Genomic DNA, 17310 nt, shown 5'->3' with positions numbered 1-17310 from the left:
AGAGGGTGGGACTGTTGTTTAATGGTAGGACATGTGCTTTGCATGCAAAAGAGTCCCCCTGGTTCAATTCGCAGAACCCCCATTCAGGTTTTTGGGTGTTATTTCTTCTAAAAAAAATCAGTTGGAAGGTGATGGAGAAGACCTCCTACCTGAGACCCTGCCAGACAGAGCTGGTGATACTGTGCTCAATGGATGAAGCATTTAACATGGTATAAGGCATTTTCCTGGGCTCCTCTGGACAATAACCTTCTCCAAGGAGCAGTTCAACCTATCAGGAATGTTGCTGGACTTCAACTCCAGCAAGGCCAATCCTCAGAGCTGGAGTTGTAGACCAACCCCTCCAGATGTGGCTGGACTTCAACTCTCATTAGCTCTAATCATTGGCTATGCTTGGGTTGGAGTGGCTAGACCTTCAGATGTGGTTGGGTTTTCTGGATCATTTTGGTTGCCCTTTATACACCCCTTCCAACCCATCCACTCAACAGGCAGCACACCCTTGAACTTCCAGCCCGAATGTGTTGCTGTTTATCTCATTATAGTGATGGAACTTTCCCCATCGATGAGGGCTGCAGCCTGGAAGTGACTCATTCCATCTTTGTGGGTGAAAGCAACAATCTTGGTTCCCAAGGAGGACAGAACAGCTACTGGGGGAGAGGAGCCAATGGAGAATACAGGACACTGCCCAGAAACAAGTAGGTTATTCATGGGTGGTGGCTTCCCTTAGAAATGAATGTGCGAGAAATGCATTAGGACGGGACCTTAATGTGGACGTGAGGTGAGGATCTGTGGGGAGGGCACTTCACATCTTTGAGGAAGGTGTTTCACCACCACTGAGAAGGCCCTATGTCTCCTAGACACCTGACTGACTTCATTAAGCAGGGGCACCTGAAGAAGGGCTTCAGGCGATGTCCTTATACTCTAGGTAGGTAATATGGGAGGAGATGCTCCTTCAAGGACACGGAATAATGGACTCAAGTTACAGGAAGCCAGATTCCGGCTGGACATCAGGAAAAGCTTCCTGACTTTTAGAGCAGTATGAAATTGGATCCAATTACCCAGGGAGATCGTGGGCTCTTCCACCCTTAGAGGCCCTCAAGAGGCAGCTGGACAGCCATCTGTCAGGGATGCTTTAAGGTGGATTCCTGCATTGAGCAGGGGGTTGGACTCAATGGCCTTATAGGCCCCTTCCAACACTAAAATTCTATGATTCTTTATCACCCCATAGTCAAAGCTATCTGGATGGCTTACAAAGATGAAAAACATTAAAAGCATATGCAAAGAACACAGGGAATCATGGTTGGCCAATGACTCCCTTTTCCCTTTTGTTGAACACATGGTCACATGTGAGTTCCTGCTACCCCTTTGCACCTGAGGGGATAATTTGAACATCCCTTATCTCATGGCTTAATCTATTTCAAGGCTGGCCCTACCACTAGGCAGAGTGGAGCACTTGCCTCAGGTGACAGATACTGGGAGGCAACAGCAGGTAGTGGAGGAAAGACCGGTGTGCTTCCTAAGTTAGCCTGCTGCCTTCAGGTGCATTGGAGGTTGCTGTCCAATCACCAATGTTGAAGGAAGATTCAACTGCCAGTCCAGTTGACTTTTGGACATGGAATAGGAGGGGGCGCCATCTTGTCTTTTGCTTCAGGCAGCAAAATGTCTTGGGCTGCTCCTGACGCACCTTACATTTATCTTCTTGTGAAGACGAATGGGGTAGTCCCATTTGTACCGATCTAAACTCCCTGGAGGGTAAGGAAAACGTAATAAAATCGATATAACTTATTTGTGATCATTTCACTAAGCGCCACGGTTCTCCCTCTCCTTCATCCCGGAAGATTGATACGTTTTGTTTTCCATCTCCCGTAGGAGTTTTCCGATCCGGGGCTTCCAGATCTATGACGGTCCTGTCCGGCTGACGAAATGCACTTTTCGAAAGTTCACCCCCACCGCCGACAGGCACGTGAGCGCCATTGGCTTCTTCATGAAGAACGCTTGGCAGATAAGCCCTCAGAACAACGTGTCGCTGGTCAGAATGGAGAGAAGTGTAAGTGTGTGACTTATTTCCATGTTTACGTGTTCAGAAACCAGAGCTAGAGTCTTGTAGTGTCGGGATACCAGACGGAAGACTAATTCGAATGCTTAGCTGATATGCTCCAGTCCCCTCAAGGTTGTATGTGGCGTTACCCCACAATTGATTATATTGGATATGTCTGGATTAGTAGGTCGGATAAGTAGTGAATGTTAGAACTGAGTGGGCGTGGTTTATGATGTAATAGGTGTGTGGGGGGAAAGCAGTATATAAGGAATGTGTGGGGAGTTTGTGAGGGAGTATGCGTGGGGTTTAGGGTTTGTTTTCTTCTGTTTTTTATCTGTAAAGTAAGAAGAGTTTAGATTCTAGGGACTTAGGATTGGTGTAAAGACAGAGAGGTGGTTGGTGTGTGGAGAGTTTAGATAAGGCAGGACTGAAAGTATTATATTTAAAGTTTTTAAATAACGATAAACTTATTATTGTTTTGTTGGCTACCAAATAACATGTGTCAGCTAGGCATTATTTACCTGCCTTACAGTTATTAAACACCCACACCAGATTATACCCACACTTGTGAGGGAGTGTGTGTGTAGTTAAGGTTTTGTTTTCTTGTGTTTTTTATCTGTAAAGTTAGAGTTTAGATTCTAGTAGTAGGGTGGCCATATGAAAAGGAGGACAGGGCTCCTGTGTCTTTAACAGTTGTATTGAAAAGGGAATTTCAGCTGGTGTCATTTGTATGCATGCAGCACCTGGTGAAATTTCCTCTTCATCACACCAGTTAAAGCTGCAGGAGCCCTGCCCTCTTTTAAATCTGGTCACTCTAGTATAGCTCCTGCATCTTTAACTGTTGTGATGAAGAGGGAATTTCACCAGGTGCTGCATGCATACAAAGGACACCTGCTGAAATTCCCTTTTCTGTGCAACTGTTAAAGATACAGGAGCCCTGTCCTCCTTTCCATATGGTCACCCTAGATTCTAGGGATTTAGGATTGGTGTAAAGAGAGAGAGGTGGTTGGTGTGTGGAAAGTTTAGATTAGGCAGGATTGAAAGTATTATATTTTTATTTAAAGTTTTTAGATAACAAACTTATTATTGTTTTGTTAGCTACCAAATACCACATGTCAGCTAGGCATTATTTACCTGCCTTACAGTTATTAAACGCCCACACCAGATTATACCCACAGTATATTTAGAGCAGATCCTGTATTAAACCTGTTTCCCTCATTGCTAGGGGAAAGGTTTTAATTAACCCTCCCTCAGGTTTTCAAGTGGTGGTGCTTGGCCTGAGAAGGGTTTATGTGCCGGGCCTAGTGTAAAGGGTCTGTGACGTCGCATTGTCCTGCCTCCGGTTTCATGGGGGGAGATGTTTGAAAGCCATGTAAAAACTGTGCCCCCTATGGAAGAGGTGTCAAACCACTTTCATTTCAAAGATGTTCTCAGGGACTGCATTCCAGTAATAGGTGGGGTCAAAGGCAAAAGGGGGCGTGGCCAAAATACCAGCATATTTAGCTTAACACTGTGACTACCAGTATTAAGCCTTAGGGAGGCATTTCAACCTTTTAGGATGGGGGAAAACTCCACCAAATGATTGGTGCTTGGAGAGGAAAGGGAAGGGGACATGTCCCTCGGGGGAGAAATTGGGACCTCAGGAGGCCTAGATTTGGCCCCTGGTCCTGAGGTTCCCCACCCCAGCTATGTTATTTTCTCTCTGACATATTGGAACAGATCGAGTCCTCCGGACTGCATTTCTTCCAGTGTGGCCAAGGGACAGGGATTATGGAAGTTGTAGTCCAAAGGCTACCAGGTTGCTTAGCCCTAGAATAGGCAATGTTGAGCTTGATCAGTGGTCCAACTAGTCCAGACCTTAGAGCCACCGGACTCCCAACCTGAACATGGGACCCACTTCCACAGTTTCACAAGTGCCCAACATGGTAGCAACAGCTTTGCCACAGCCCATCTGGTATGATCTCGTGACCCACTTTTGGGTCACAACCCACCAGTTGAAGACCCCTAAGCTAGAGCAGGGGGTTGGACTCGATGGCCTTGTAGGCCCCTTCCAACTCTGCTATTCTATGATTCTATGATTCTATGAGATGGACCCAACAGCCTGAGGACTGAAACAGACATTACTTTAAATCCATACAGATAAACTCCTTCTCTTTTCTTTTTTTACTCTAGAGTAGGCGCAGAGTCCCCAATCCAGCTCTTAAAAGCTCCATGCCCCTCACACTAGTGAGCCTCTAGAGTAGATCCCTCTGGGTAAAAATAAAAACATGTAGCTATTAGATACGGTTTTACAGTAATGCCTGTTTTGGCCCTAACTCAACGTAATACTGTTTCCTGTGTCGAATCCTGGTGCTTGGCTGACCGTAATACACACATAGAATGGTTGGTGCCTTCACGCTGATTATAGGAGTGTGTCGTTGCTGGTTTTTTTTGGACAAAGCAGAGGTGTGTCACACACCCCTCTATGGCTTGAAAGAAAAGTCCTGTTGACTTTATGCCTTCCAGTGAATCACACTTCACTCCTTTAGTGCTTGTCTAAACATTGCCTATAAGTTCAGATGGAGGACAAGGGATGATTCAGTTCTGTGTCCTCCCAGAAACACGTGGAGTTGAGAGTAGCCATGTGGACCAAGAGCACGTACTTACGTAAGCTGCATGGGTCTAATCCTGCAGACTTCTTCTTGCATAGCACAAGGCCTGTTCAAAGTTGCCCTGGAGATGACCTAAAGGGCAGCACACTCCAGCCCCATCCATAAAGACACTGGGAGGCTGTGCCTTCTGCCCCCCAGGAAGGACGCCTTCCTGGGGATCAATTTGGGTTAGGGTTAGGGATCAATTTGGCCCCATACACTGGCCAGCAAAGGAACAATTGTGGAGAACTTGCTTTGCTTTTCCCTGCTTGTAAGAACACTTATAAGATCTTCGTAACTAAGAACTAGTGCCGGAGTTTGCTTTTTGCCTTCTCCCTCCGAACTCGCTTTCCTTTTGTGTCATGTCGTCTAGATGGTTCTTGCCCTCTGGTTCACTCTCTTGTTATTGGCCTTTGTAGGCTGGTCTGGGAGCCCTTCGCAGCTGAAGAGCAGAGTAAAATGCATCAAATGAAGAAATTGACTGTGGCCAGAACTAGACATTGTAAAGTTATAATAGTTGGTTGTAATAATAAATAGTAAATATCCCTGTTATAATAGTAAAGTTTTACTCGTATACTGCTAGCAAAACTAACTAGTTTTAATACTAGTAGTAAAGTTAGTTAGGCCTTGCTTAACTGGAAATGTAGAAACAAAATTACTAGGCTGGACAGAGAAGCACTGATCTATGCAACTGTTTTTGTTTCCTAGAGGTTGTCTTTAGGGAAACATTCCAAAAGATATAGGCAAGACGAAAATGATGCATTTAATGACGATAAATATTCATTACATATTTCTTTATCATTGAGATCTCCCTTGGGATCTATTGATAGAAATATTTAAGGAAAGAAAGAAAATATTTACATTCTTTATAGCCTACACTTTCAAACACAAATGTCCCTGAGCAGCTAGGAAAGTCATAAGATACACTGGCCCAATTCATACGCTCATACGTAGCTCACCGTGGTTTATTTAAGCTGTGGTGGATTGTGGCGGGTGCCAGTAGCCATTTTGAATATTCATTCACTCCTGGCCGGGGGATTGCTATGGATTTAAATGCCATCTGAATCTGGGGGGGACGGGGTTGTCTACCTTCAAACACTTTTGCCACCCAGGTTCGGATGACAGGAGAAACCATGGTGTCCCCACACTAGGGGTTGAACGTTCAAAATAGTCTCCGGCACGTGCAGCACACCATAGCTTATCTAAGCTGCAGTGATCATGTGAATAAAAATAGAAAAGAGCCAGTAGGGAAATAAGATTTATTTATTTATTTCAATTATATGCCACCTTTTTTCCTCCAAGGAACCCATGGCGGCGTACATAATCCTCCTCCTCTCCATTTTATCCTCACAGCAACAACCCTGTGAGGTAGGCTGGGCTGAGAGTCTGTGACTGGCCCAAAGTCACCCAGTGGGATTTCATGGCTGAGTTAGGGCTAGAACCTCGGCCTCCTGACTCCCAGTCCGACACTTTAGCCACTACACCACACTGGCTTCAGCATGGAGCACTCCTGTTCAGGGTTCCAGCTATGCCTTCTTACCCCCACCCCCAAGCTGTCTTCATTTCAGCAGTATAATTTAGGGTGGGTGGGGCATCATTTTGTTGCTGTTACCGTTAAACAATTGGGAGTCAAAAGTCCTTGCTGATCTGCTTCAAACAGCCCAGAGAACTGAACCAGACTCATCTTCTGCCCTACGCAGATCCACACCTGCTTAGCTCCTGTAAGGCTATTTCGTCTTGTGCCTTCAGATTCAGCTCTGGGTCTCATGATGCTTTTAATAATAATACTGTTGAAATAGTGTTTAAATAGCCTGTTAATGTTCCTTGAATCCCTTGGAGATATAATTAAGCGGGTGGAGAGAGAAGCAGAAGTTGTGGGTAGTCGTTAATTGATGCAGCTTAGTGAGGACAGTATTTAGGAGCAATGCCTTATTCCGAGGCCTCAAATAATATGATTGCTGTACAGAGCTAATGTGGTGCCACGATTAGTGTTGGACTTTGCCTGGGGAGACCTGGTTTCAAACTTCCCCTTGGCTATGAAGCTCAGTGGGTAGCCTTGGAATAAATCACTGTGTCTTGGCTTAAATCAGGGATGGGGAGTTGCTAGCCTGCAGGGGCATCCAGTATGCCTGCCAGCTTCTTCCTCAGAATCCATCCTCTCTCCTGGCAGGGAAAAGCTCTTATCTCCAATCAGCTGCTAATCTGAGATAAGAGCTTTTCCTGCCACAGAAAAGGAGTGAGCCTTTGGACGAAGCTGCTGAGCAATTCAGGTCTTCTTACTTCTGAGCTTTGCCCTGCTTACTTCTGAATAGACATGCAGAATCTTGCCCTGCTTACTTCTGAGTAGACATGTTGCTCATACTTCTGAGGAGACATGGAGATGTTATTTGGAAGTGCTGCTGAGTGATTTGGTCTTCCTTACTCCTGAGTAGGCATGAAATTGGTAGTAATCACATTTTGACCCCACCCACTGAGGGTATGCCGCCTCCTGATACCCTTCTTAGATTGGAATTCAACCAAATTCAGGCTGAAAATGGATCTCCGCCCTGTCTTAAACATATCTTGCATGGTGGTTGTGAGGATAAAACGGGATAAACCCACTACACCTCTATGAGCAACTTGGAGAATGTGTGAGCCACAAATACCCTGAACTGAGGGTGGGATGTGGAAATGCCCAGCCTAACAACCTAGGATTGCCATATATATATATATATATATATATATATATATATATATATATATTTGTCCTTGATAGACTTTTGTGCCCTTCGCAGCTGTATTACAACAGGCAGAAACTCAACAGGGGCATGCTTTCCAGCCTGGAGTGGCAATGATGGGAAAGCATCCCTTGTTGAGCTTCTGCCTGCCATGCAACTCTTAAAAGCACAGAGTCGTTTCGACAGGGCCTGGAATTTCTGCTATGGAAACCTGTAGTCCGGGCCTGTTTAGAACTGAGGCAGTGTTTCAATTTCCAACTGAACGTTGAATGGCCATGACAGAAGATTGCAGTCACAATACAGTAGCTGCAAGAAGTATGACCGTGTTTATTTCCTTCTCTAAAGGTTGGGCTGAAGGTGTTTTTGGGCCTGCCAGGCCAGTGGTTTGGAGACAACAATTATGACGGCGACAAAGCCTCTATCTTCCATGATTTGGATGGTTCCGTGACGGGGTATCCAGACACCTTTGTCGGCAGGGCAGACAACTATCTGATTCGGCATCCTGGCTGCCTTATCATCCCGAGGTGGAATGGAATGATATGCGCTGGGAAATATGCACAGGTAATGCTGGTGCGTGTGCAGGACTGCTGCGCATTCTCCTTGGGTCCATGCAAGGTAACACGGACGTTGATGAGCATCTCGAAAGAGATTTGCATTTCTGTGAGCAGCACTCTTACATGCAAGTGTGTGTGTGTGTGTGTTCAGAGGAGGGCAACAAGGATGATCAGGGGTCTGGAAACAGAGCCCTATGAAGAGAGACTGAAAGCACTGGGCCTGTTTAGCCTGGAGAAGAGAAGATGGAGGGGAGACATGATCGCACTCTTCAAATACTTGAAAGGTTGTCACACAGAGGAGGGCCAGGATCTCTTCTCGATCCTCCCAGAGTGCAGGACACGGAATAATGGGCTCAAGTTTCAGGAAGTCATATTCCAGCTGGACATCAGGAAAAACTTCCTGACTGTTAGAGCAGAACGACAATGGAACCCATGACTTAGGGAAGTTGTGGGCTCTCCCACCCTAGAGGCATTCAAGAGGTAGCTGGACAGCCATCTGTCAGGGATGCCTTAAGGTGCATCCCTGCATTGAGCAGGGGGTTGGACTCGAAGGCCTTATAAGCCCCTTCCAACTCTACTATTCCATAATTCTTTTATCCTTTTTCTTGAGGCTACCTAAATGCTGCCAAGCCTGGTTTGCATGTTGTCCTCTGAACAAAGCCTCTCTGCACCTGTCCTGGCTCACAGTTTTGACGAACAATACAGGCATTTGCAGGCAGAGATTCCCTTTCTAGTTCATGCCTTGCTCAGCAGTCCTAGCAAGTTGATCGCATCCCCTCCCACAAAGCAACCTCTTTTTGTCTGTGTCACAAAGAGAACAAGCCAATTGTAGCAGGAGTTGACTGGGTGTTCACCCTTCCTGGGGAAAAGCAGGGATCCCCATCCTGTGGCCAATTGGATCTGCTTCTTCAGCTCTTTTTGTTTGTGATGTTTTAGCAGATATCATCTACTCATTTTCCACTTAGAATCATGAGTGCCAGAAACTTGCTTTTAAGTTTAACTTGCTGCAGTTCGTCCCCATTCCATGAGTACATGTCTCCAAAGGCTCGGTGAAATCAAGCCACCAGCTTCATTTCTCCTTTGCTCGATGGTTTTTGTTCCGTGTGGCTCTGCTGGTTACTATTAGAAAGATGATTGGAAGTTTAAAGGGTTGCCAAAAATAGGGCATGCCACGGACAGTTATTATATATTGTCTCTCAGATCCCACGTTTCCCAGGACTTTTTAATTAACGTTGAAAATTCCTAACTCTATTAGGGGAATTTAAATTATGAAATTCGTTCCAAATTCAGCAAATGTCTCGCTCATTATCCTTAATTCCCTCAAACAATTTATGGGCTGGTTTCCCCGCCGGCATGCGGCGTTGGGATAACGCGTTAAGAATTGTTGTCCCTGAACACAAAATTTAGCCATGGATAAATAATAGGGCCACACAAATGTTTGGTCTCGTCCCAAGGTTATCCCTAACATCTTCATCAGGACGCCCGCTTTGGAGGAAAATAGGGTTTTCTTGGCCTGCCAACTTAAAATGATGATTGGAACCAGGGTCTCTATTCTGCATACATCTGTGGGCATTGGTGGAGGGAGGCTGACAAGACCTATGTCTCATGTATCCACCTCCTTCTGAGTAGCACCTGGATCAGTTCGTAATATACCCAACAAAAAAAGATCGCTACACCAATATATTGTGCCTAATGTGTTTCAAGAAAATCTCTTTATCAACGTTTTTCTTTTTTTGGCTAAAGTGGGTGCAGAATCTCATGTGGGGTCCCAATCCAGCCCTCTGGGTTTCCTCAGATGGCCCCACCCCCTTCCCTGGCCCTGCCCCTTTCGCCTGATCACCAATCAGTTGGCAGTTCCCGACTTTTCTGCTATTTCCCCCCTCCCCCCATTCCAAAAGGTTGAAATAGCTTCCCTGTGGCATAGTTACTGGCAGCAAGAACTGGTGCTTTTCACTTTGCCCCACCCCTTTTATTTATTTATTCATTTATTTATTACATTTACATACCGCTCCCATAGCCAGGGCTCTCTGGGCGGTTTACAAAGGCTCTCTGGGCCTTTGGCTCCACCCACCACCGACATGCGCCCTCTTGAGAGCCTCTCTGAAATGGAATTTGGCCCTCGGGATGGAAAAGGTTCCACACCCCAGTTCTAAAAGGCTATCTGACGTCTGACTCACCCATTTTAGAAGAGTTTCCCCTGATACAGAGGTTTTTCCTCAAAATGTTTCAGGGACAATACAGCTGACTTTGGTGGAGAAGGGCAAGTTTTTACAGGTGAGTTTTAATAAAACTTTTTTGTGGATGCTATCAGTCTGTGCTTCCAGGTCAATTTGGGTGGTACTCAGATGAGATATTATGAAAATACTAAAGAAGAGTACTTCTGATTGTTGTACAGACTTCTTTCAGTTACAGGAGTATGCCCACATTGACCCTGTTCAGACGACACGCTAAGCCATGATGGTTAAGCACTTTAAGCTAAACATTATGGCTTAGTGTGTCGTGTGAACCATTCCTAGCTATGGCGGCTACATAGCCACGGTTTCAACCTGCTCCCTAACCATTTGCTGCAAAAGGGTTAGCAGCCTAAACATGGCTTAGTATGTTGTCTGAACAGACCCTGTGTGTGTGTTATCAAGATATCATAGTGGTAGGGTTTGCTGGTAATGCTAAACATAGTATAGTGCAACATGAGTGACAAGAAAGGTGCCTGTGTGAAGTGGCAGGCTTGAGTGTGCCTTCCCCCTGCATGGCTGGGAGGAGGAATAAACTAGCATTCGCGTTCACTTTGCCAGATTCTTGGCTTACCGTTTTCTGCAAGCCAGGAATTGTGGTTCAAAATAAACTTTAGTCAGTGGCTTAACAAACCAACGACAAACCCTGGGTTCTTTAGTTAGCTTGTTTAGCAAATCAGATGTGATTTTAAACCATGATTCTTGGTTCACTTGTAATGAACAAGCCAGGATTCGGGCAAAGTGAAACAATGTTGATATATTTCTCATCCCATTGGCTGAGAGCAGTAATGCTTGGGGCTTCACACAGGCGCCTTTCTCGCTCTCTGTCGTGGGGGTAAAACTACAGTACAGTTTAGTAGGGTTGTGCACGGACCTCCCAAACCGCTTTTTGGCCCGATCCACAACTTTCGGATCGGGCCGATCCACTTCAGGTCGATCTGACCCTCCCCCACTCCATTCTGCAGAGCAAGATCCGGAGAGGTGGATCAAGATTTTGCCCCCCTTCCCTACTTACTTGGTGGAGGCAGGTAAGTGGGGAAGGGGGGACAAAATGGGGGCTGAATAAGCCCCCCTCCCCCTGCCCCCTTACCTGGCTTCCCCACTGTTGCTGCACAGACTGCAGTGGCGGCGACGGAACCAGGTAAGCCCCCCCCCACTTACCTACCTCCATTGTGGTCCAGCGCTGGCTTCAACTGAGGGCCAGGGCTGTGGACCGCGACAGAAGCAGGTAAGCCCTCCTCCCCCTTACCTGGCTCCGCCGCCGTCACCAGGTGAGCCCCCTCCCCCCTTACCTGTGTTTGGAGCTCCGGATGGAGGCGAACCACTTCGCCTCGATCTGCAGCTTCCCCAACCCGATCCGGATCCGCCTTTGGCGGAGGCGGATCGGGTCAGTTCGCTCCGGATTCACAAACCGAATCGGAGGAGAGCACAGCCCTACAGTTTAGCATTGTCTTCACCAACCTGGCGCTCTCAAGGTGTGTTGGACTACAAATCTCATCATCCTCAGCTAGGTGGTGATGAGGAAAGCAGTAGTACAACACATGTGGGGGACACAGGTTGGGGTGGGGCTGTTTTAGCTTTGTGTGCGAACACAGTTATTGCATCTGGTAGACCGAACGTTTTGCCTGTATCTATGATAAAGGATTTTGCGAATCGGGCTGGGAAATGCCTGTTGTGGGAGACCTCAGGGATCATTAGCCTGGTGCAATCCTGTTCTAGATAACCAACTCTCTGACTTTGTATGAGGCAGCCTCTTATGTCCAAATGTCTGACTTCCAATTCCGGAGAATTCTCCATCAGGCAGTCTAGGAAGATGGCGAGATCCCAAGTCCCGTTAGTGAGTGATGCGGTTTTTAAAAGCATGAGACAAACTAAACAAGTAGATGCAAATTTCAGCAATTAGCACGATTTGTACAGGTTTTATTTTTGTGCGGCGTGCACGTAGGTCATGGGAAAAGACTTTTACTTGCGCTGAGTTGACGGGAGGGTGTTGTCCTACTGCAACCCCAGCTTTTTCTAATTTTTATTTTGGAGCGATGGAAATGTGTACAAGAGAGAGAGAGAGAACAGATTTCACGTGCCCGCTGCTTGCTTTTGTGCCAGCTTTTTGACCACTGATCCCTAGTTTCTATAAACTGGGCTGTACAGAACAGTGGCTTTTTGCCAGGCCATTTTGCAATATATCCATTATTCCGGGGTGTGTGTGTTGAATTCAGTCCTGCAGGTCCCAATCCGGCCCTTCAGGGTTCGCCAGATGGCTGCGCTCCTTTCCCTTGACCACTGATCATTGGGTGATAGCCCAGTATTGTCTACAGCAGGGGCAGGTGATTGGTGGAGCTCCGGATGGTTTAGCCTACAGCTCCCAGCAGTCCTCACCATTGGCTGTGCTGGTTAGGGCTGTTGGGAGTTGTAGGCCAGCTACCTGCCCGTGGTCTACACCAACTTGCAGTAACTCTCTAGGATTCCCAACAGGGGTCTTTCCCAGGCCTACCTGGAGATGATGCGGATCAAACCTGGGACTTTTTGCATGCAAAGCAGTGTAGGCTGGTGGCTCCACTTTCATTGGGGTTTCAAATCCATTCTGAGTTTCAATCAGAACCAGCCAGAACTCTAACGCAACTAAAATAACCCAAAATAGGTTAAGCATCTTGGATAGCTCCTTTAAAGTTTTGGCTGGTTCTGATTGAAACCCAGAATGGGACCAATGACATAGGGAAGTCGTGGGCTCTCCCACACAAGAGGCATTCAAGTTCTGGGCACCACACTTCAGGAAGGATGCAGACAAGCTGGAGCATGTTCAGAGGAGGGCAACGAGAATGATCGGGGTCTGGAAACAAAATCGTATGAGGAGAGTCTGAAAGAACTGGGCAAGGGAAGATTGAGGGGAGACATGATAGCACTCTTCAAATACTTAAAAGGTTGTCACACAGAGGAGGGCCAGGATCTCTTCTCGATCCTCCCAGAATGCAGGACACAGAATAACGGGCTCAAGTTACAGGAAGACAGATTCCAGCTGGACATAAGGAAAAACTTCCTGACTGTTGGAACAGTACAATGGAATCAGTTACCTAGGGAGGTTGTGGGCTCTCCCACACTAGAGGCCTTCAAGAGGCAGCTGGACAAGCATCTGTCAGGGATGCTTTAGGGTGGATTCCTGCATTGAGCAGGGGGTTGGACTCGATGTCCTTATAGGCCCCTTCCAACTCTAGTATTCTATTATTCTAGAATGGATTCGCAACCCCACTCAAATCAGAGCCACCAGCTTTCACCGGCTTGAGCCCTGAGCTGCAGCCCTGCCCTTTGTAGGACGAAGGAAATGGCGCCCAGCTCCTTGTTGCCACATGAAATTCAATAGCAAACAAGTGCTGCTATTTCTCCCTTTTTTTCCTTTGTGCCTTTTCTTTTTGGTCTATTTATACACTTTTTTTTCATGGTGGCTCTCCACATGGTGAGACCCTTTTTCCATCCTGCAAACTTTCCTTGGCTGACTTTAAGCAAGAACAAACAGTGACTTTTCTCTGGGATCTGTCCCTTTGCTTTACCAGATTTTCCCATCCAATCAGCATCTAAGACGGGTGATGAATTTCTCTACAGAGCTTGCCTGGATGAAGGGAATATATGAGAATCTGGCATTAGTGCAGGAGAAGTATTTACTTTGAAAAAGAGCACTTTTTTCACTTTTGAAATGCCATCGCTAAATGCATCCGGCTCATTTTAGACAGACTAGTGTTATGTGCACGCTCAGAATTTGAGTCCAGAAAAGGCATAAAAGGACTAATCCAATCATGGGCCATCATGAAACTTTCTGGTTTCTCTTTGATCTTGGAAACTCCATTACCAAATCTGCTTTTCTTTCCCCTCTGGTAGACAAGACCCCATATTCATCAGTGGGACAGACAGGTGAGAACGCCATTTAGTCAATGTGCGTTTTGATAGTTGTTATGCTGGGCTTGAATTTGGTCCAAGTGCGTATAAGGGGGAAGCGTGCACATGCGCACACACGGCTGTACACCACAATTGAAGTTTTTCTCTCACAATTTAAATGTTATGGTGCAGTGGCTTTTAAACTCCATTCCAGAGAATCATGGTGAGAAGTTGCAGGATCCTTCACTGAACAGAGGGTGGGACTAGATGACCTCCAAGATCCCTTCCCACTTTATGACGTTTGTCTAATTATAATGAATGGGCAGCCTGTCCATTTGACTTGTCCATGTTCAGCCAAAGGGGAATACTGTTTTATACACTTGCAGTTTTATGCAGTCAATGGGCAGCATAAAGTATGTGTGTGTCCCAGAATGCTCACTGCCCTTCCCCCAATCCTTTGCCATGCCCAACGGTTCTGTGGTAGATGCTCAGTGTGGGCAAGTAAATATGGAAAGGCTCCCACAAGTTAAAAAGTTTGAAAACCACAGCTGTCCCATGTAGAGTCGCATTTGAACGTGTGTGTGAGAACGTAAAATGAGCCCATGCTAGATTAGACCAAAGGCTTTTCTAGTTCGGCATCCAAAAGCCTATCTTGTCCACCTTCTCTCATGCAGTGTGTTCCCCCTCTAAGGCCTTGCTCTAGGTTAAGAACCTAAGAAGAGCCCTGCTGGATCAGACCAAGGGTCCATTATTATTATTATTATTATTATTATTATTATTATTATTATTATTATTATTTATTTATTTATTTATTTATTTATTTATTTATATAGCACCATCAATGTACATGGTGCTGTACAGAGTAAAACAGTAAATAGCGAGACCCTGCCGCATAGGCTTACATTCTAGTAAAGCAATAAGGAGGGGAAGAGAATGCAAACAGGCACTGGGTAGGGTAAAACTAACAGTATAAAGTCAGAACAAAATCAAATTTTAAAAGCTTTAGGAAAAAGAAAAGTTTTTAGCTGAGCTTTAAAAGCTGCGGTTGAACTTGTAGTTCTCAAATGTTCCGGAAGAGCGTTCCAGGCATAAGGGGCAGCAGAAGAAAATGGACGAAGCCGAGCAAGGGAAGTAGAGACCCTTGGGCAGGCGAGAAACATGGCATCAGAGGAGCGAAGAGCACGAGCGGGGCAATAGTGTGAGATGAGAGAGGAGAGATAGGAAGGAGCTAGACAGTGAAAAGCTTTGTAGGTCAACAGGAGAAGTTTATATTGGCTTCTGAAGTGAATTGGAAGCCAATGAAGAGATTTCAGAAGTGGAGTAACATGGTCAGAGCGGCGAGCCAAGAAGATGATCCATCTAGTCCAGCACTCTATTCGCACAGTGGCCAACCAGCCATCGGCCAGGGACCAACAAGGCAGGACATGGTGCAACAGCGCCCTCCCGCCCATGTATCCCAGCAACTGGTCCTGTTGCCATGGGAGGTCTGATTGGCAAGAATGTGCTACAGGGCTTTCTTTGTTGTGGCTCCCAGGCTGTAGAACTCTCTTTAGCGGGATCCCTGATTGGTCTTTTCATTATTGGCATTCGGATCGGCTGCTGAGACTTCATTGTTTACTTTTTGCTTTCAGTTGAGAACCATCCCCATATTTTTTTTTTTTAAAAAAAATATGTTTGCTCTGCTTTGTGACGTCAGTGTTTCTGTTCTCATTTTGTGTGGTGTTAAATGTATATAATAGGCTTCTGTTTTGAGCTTCATTGAGATTTGGGCCAAAAGCAGGGATTAAAATGTTTTAATTCACCTGGCCACTATTTGGTGGTTCCCAGCTTTTATATTTTATTTATTTATTTATTTATTACATTTCTATACCGCCCAATAGCCGGAGCTCTCTGGGCGGTTCACAAAAAACCGCCCAGAGGGGTCCCCTCCTCTAAAAAGCTGAAATGCCTCTCCTAAGCCTTATTTTGGCAGCGAGAACTTTAAGCTGCTGCTATTCTGGCTCCACCTCTTTGCTTTAAGCCACACCCCCTTTGCCTTCAGCCCTCCCTCCACGATGCAGTCCTAAAGAGCTTCTCAGAAATCAGATTTTGCCCTGAAAGAGTTTCAGCCCCTATGTTAAAGGCACGAGCGAAGCCCCCCCACCCCCCAAAAAATGGCATCATTGCATTTTTCTAACATATGCTTGTGGGACTGTTGTTGGGGTTTTTTTTGCCATTGATAACCATACCTTTCCAACCAGGTTAGTTTCGGAACGCCATCTGCAAGCTGCCAAGTTTTAAAACCATGACTGGAGTGCAAGTTAAGGCCGGTCGGTCATTCCAATCTCAATAGTCAAAAAAAGAAAGGGGGGAGGGGGAAGTAACATGCAGGTTGAAATGTCGATTGTTAGAAACCAGCAGCACGCTGGAAAAGTGGGAAATGGTCTTGATTATGATGCTTGAAATCTTACATGTGTTGGCCGCAGCAAGGAATGAAGTCAGACGAGAAATATTTCTACCCAACCACAAAGTTGCCCTTCACTCCCTCCACCCCACCTCCTTTCTTTCTCTGTCTTGTGCTTCTTGTAACACTTACTGCATCGTTGTGCAAGAGACAGTCATTGCTAGGCTCTTGCGCCCGAAGCATAGCATATTAAGGCAGGACTGCCATTATTTAAAATGTTTATAAACACGTATTGGAGACGCACCCACAGATTTTATCGTTGCCAAGATTATTGCGGTGTGTGTGTGTTTTGGTTGAAGTTTTTTTTGGGTGTGTGTGTGTTTGCTTTCGACACGACAGGCAGAAATTCAACAAGTAAACTCTTCCTCTGGTTGTGACTCCCTGCTGCCCATGTTGGATTTCGTCCTGTTCCATGTCAGTGTACAGGGTGGGAGCTTTGCCAAAACCCTCCCCCTGACTTGAAGCCTTTAGCAACTGTCATTGAGAAAGTATTGGGGAGTGATGGAAACGGGATCCACTGCTCTGCTGTGGCAGGGAGCAAGAAAAGGGTTCCTGTCATTCCCAGGCTGCCTTGGGGATGATGGGACTCATAAGCTAACACAGCCAGAGAGCTGTGCAGGGGAAGGCTGATGTAGGTAGCTGGCGAATGGACTCCTCTAAACATCCATCTAAGGTGTTGTTTTGAAGAGCTACCTCAAGCGTGGAAAACATATCATTGCTTTCGTATCTCACCTTTCTCTCTGTGGGTATCTAATGACTCCTCAGATCCTTTACATGGAGAGGTGAACAACCTGATGCCCTCCAGATGTTTTGGTCTACTATATCTCCCACAACCC

General features: G+C 46.1%; 1 protein-coding gene across 1 annotated transcript in view; it reads left to right on the top strand.

The window, feature by feature from the left end:
* Window positions 1-17310, top strand: part of LOC134409752 (inactive cell surface hyaluronidase CEMIP2-like) — an 88336-nt gene that overhangs the window by 32776 nt on the left and 38250 nt on the right. The window contains exons 14-16 of the mRNA XM_063142652.1: window positions 540-692; window positions 1867-2044; window positions 7728-7943. Of these exons, the coding sequence (XP_062998722.1) occupies window positions 540-692; window positions 1867-2044; window positions 7728-7943 (547 nt within the window). The remainder of the gene's footprint in view (window positions 1-539; window positions 693-1866; window positions 2045-7727; window positions 7944-17310) is intronic.

The sequence above is a fragment of the Elgaria multicarinata genome, chromosome 16, assembly GCF_023053635.1.
Source record: "Elgaria multicarinata webbii isolate HBS135686 ecotype San Diego chromosome 16, rElgMul1.1.pri, whole genome shotgun sequence".
Taxonomy (NCBI): domain Eukaryota; kingdom Metazoa; phylum Chordata; class Lepidosauria; order Squamata; family Anguidae; genus Elgaria; species Elgaria multicarinata.
The sequence above is the reverse complement of the archived record's forward strand: the minus strand, read 5'-3'. Positions and strand labels throughout refer to the sequence as shown.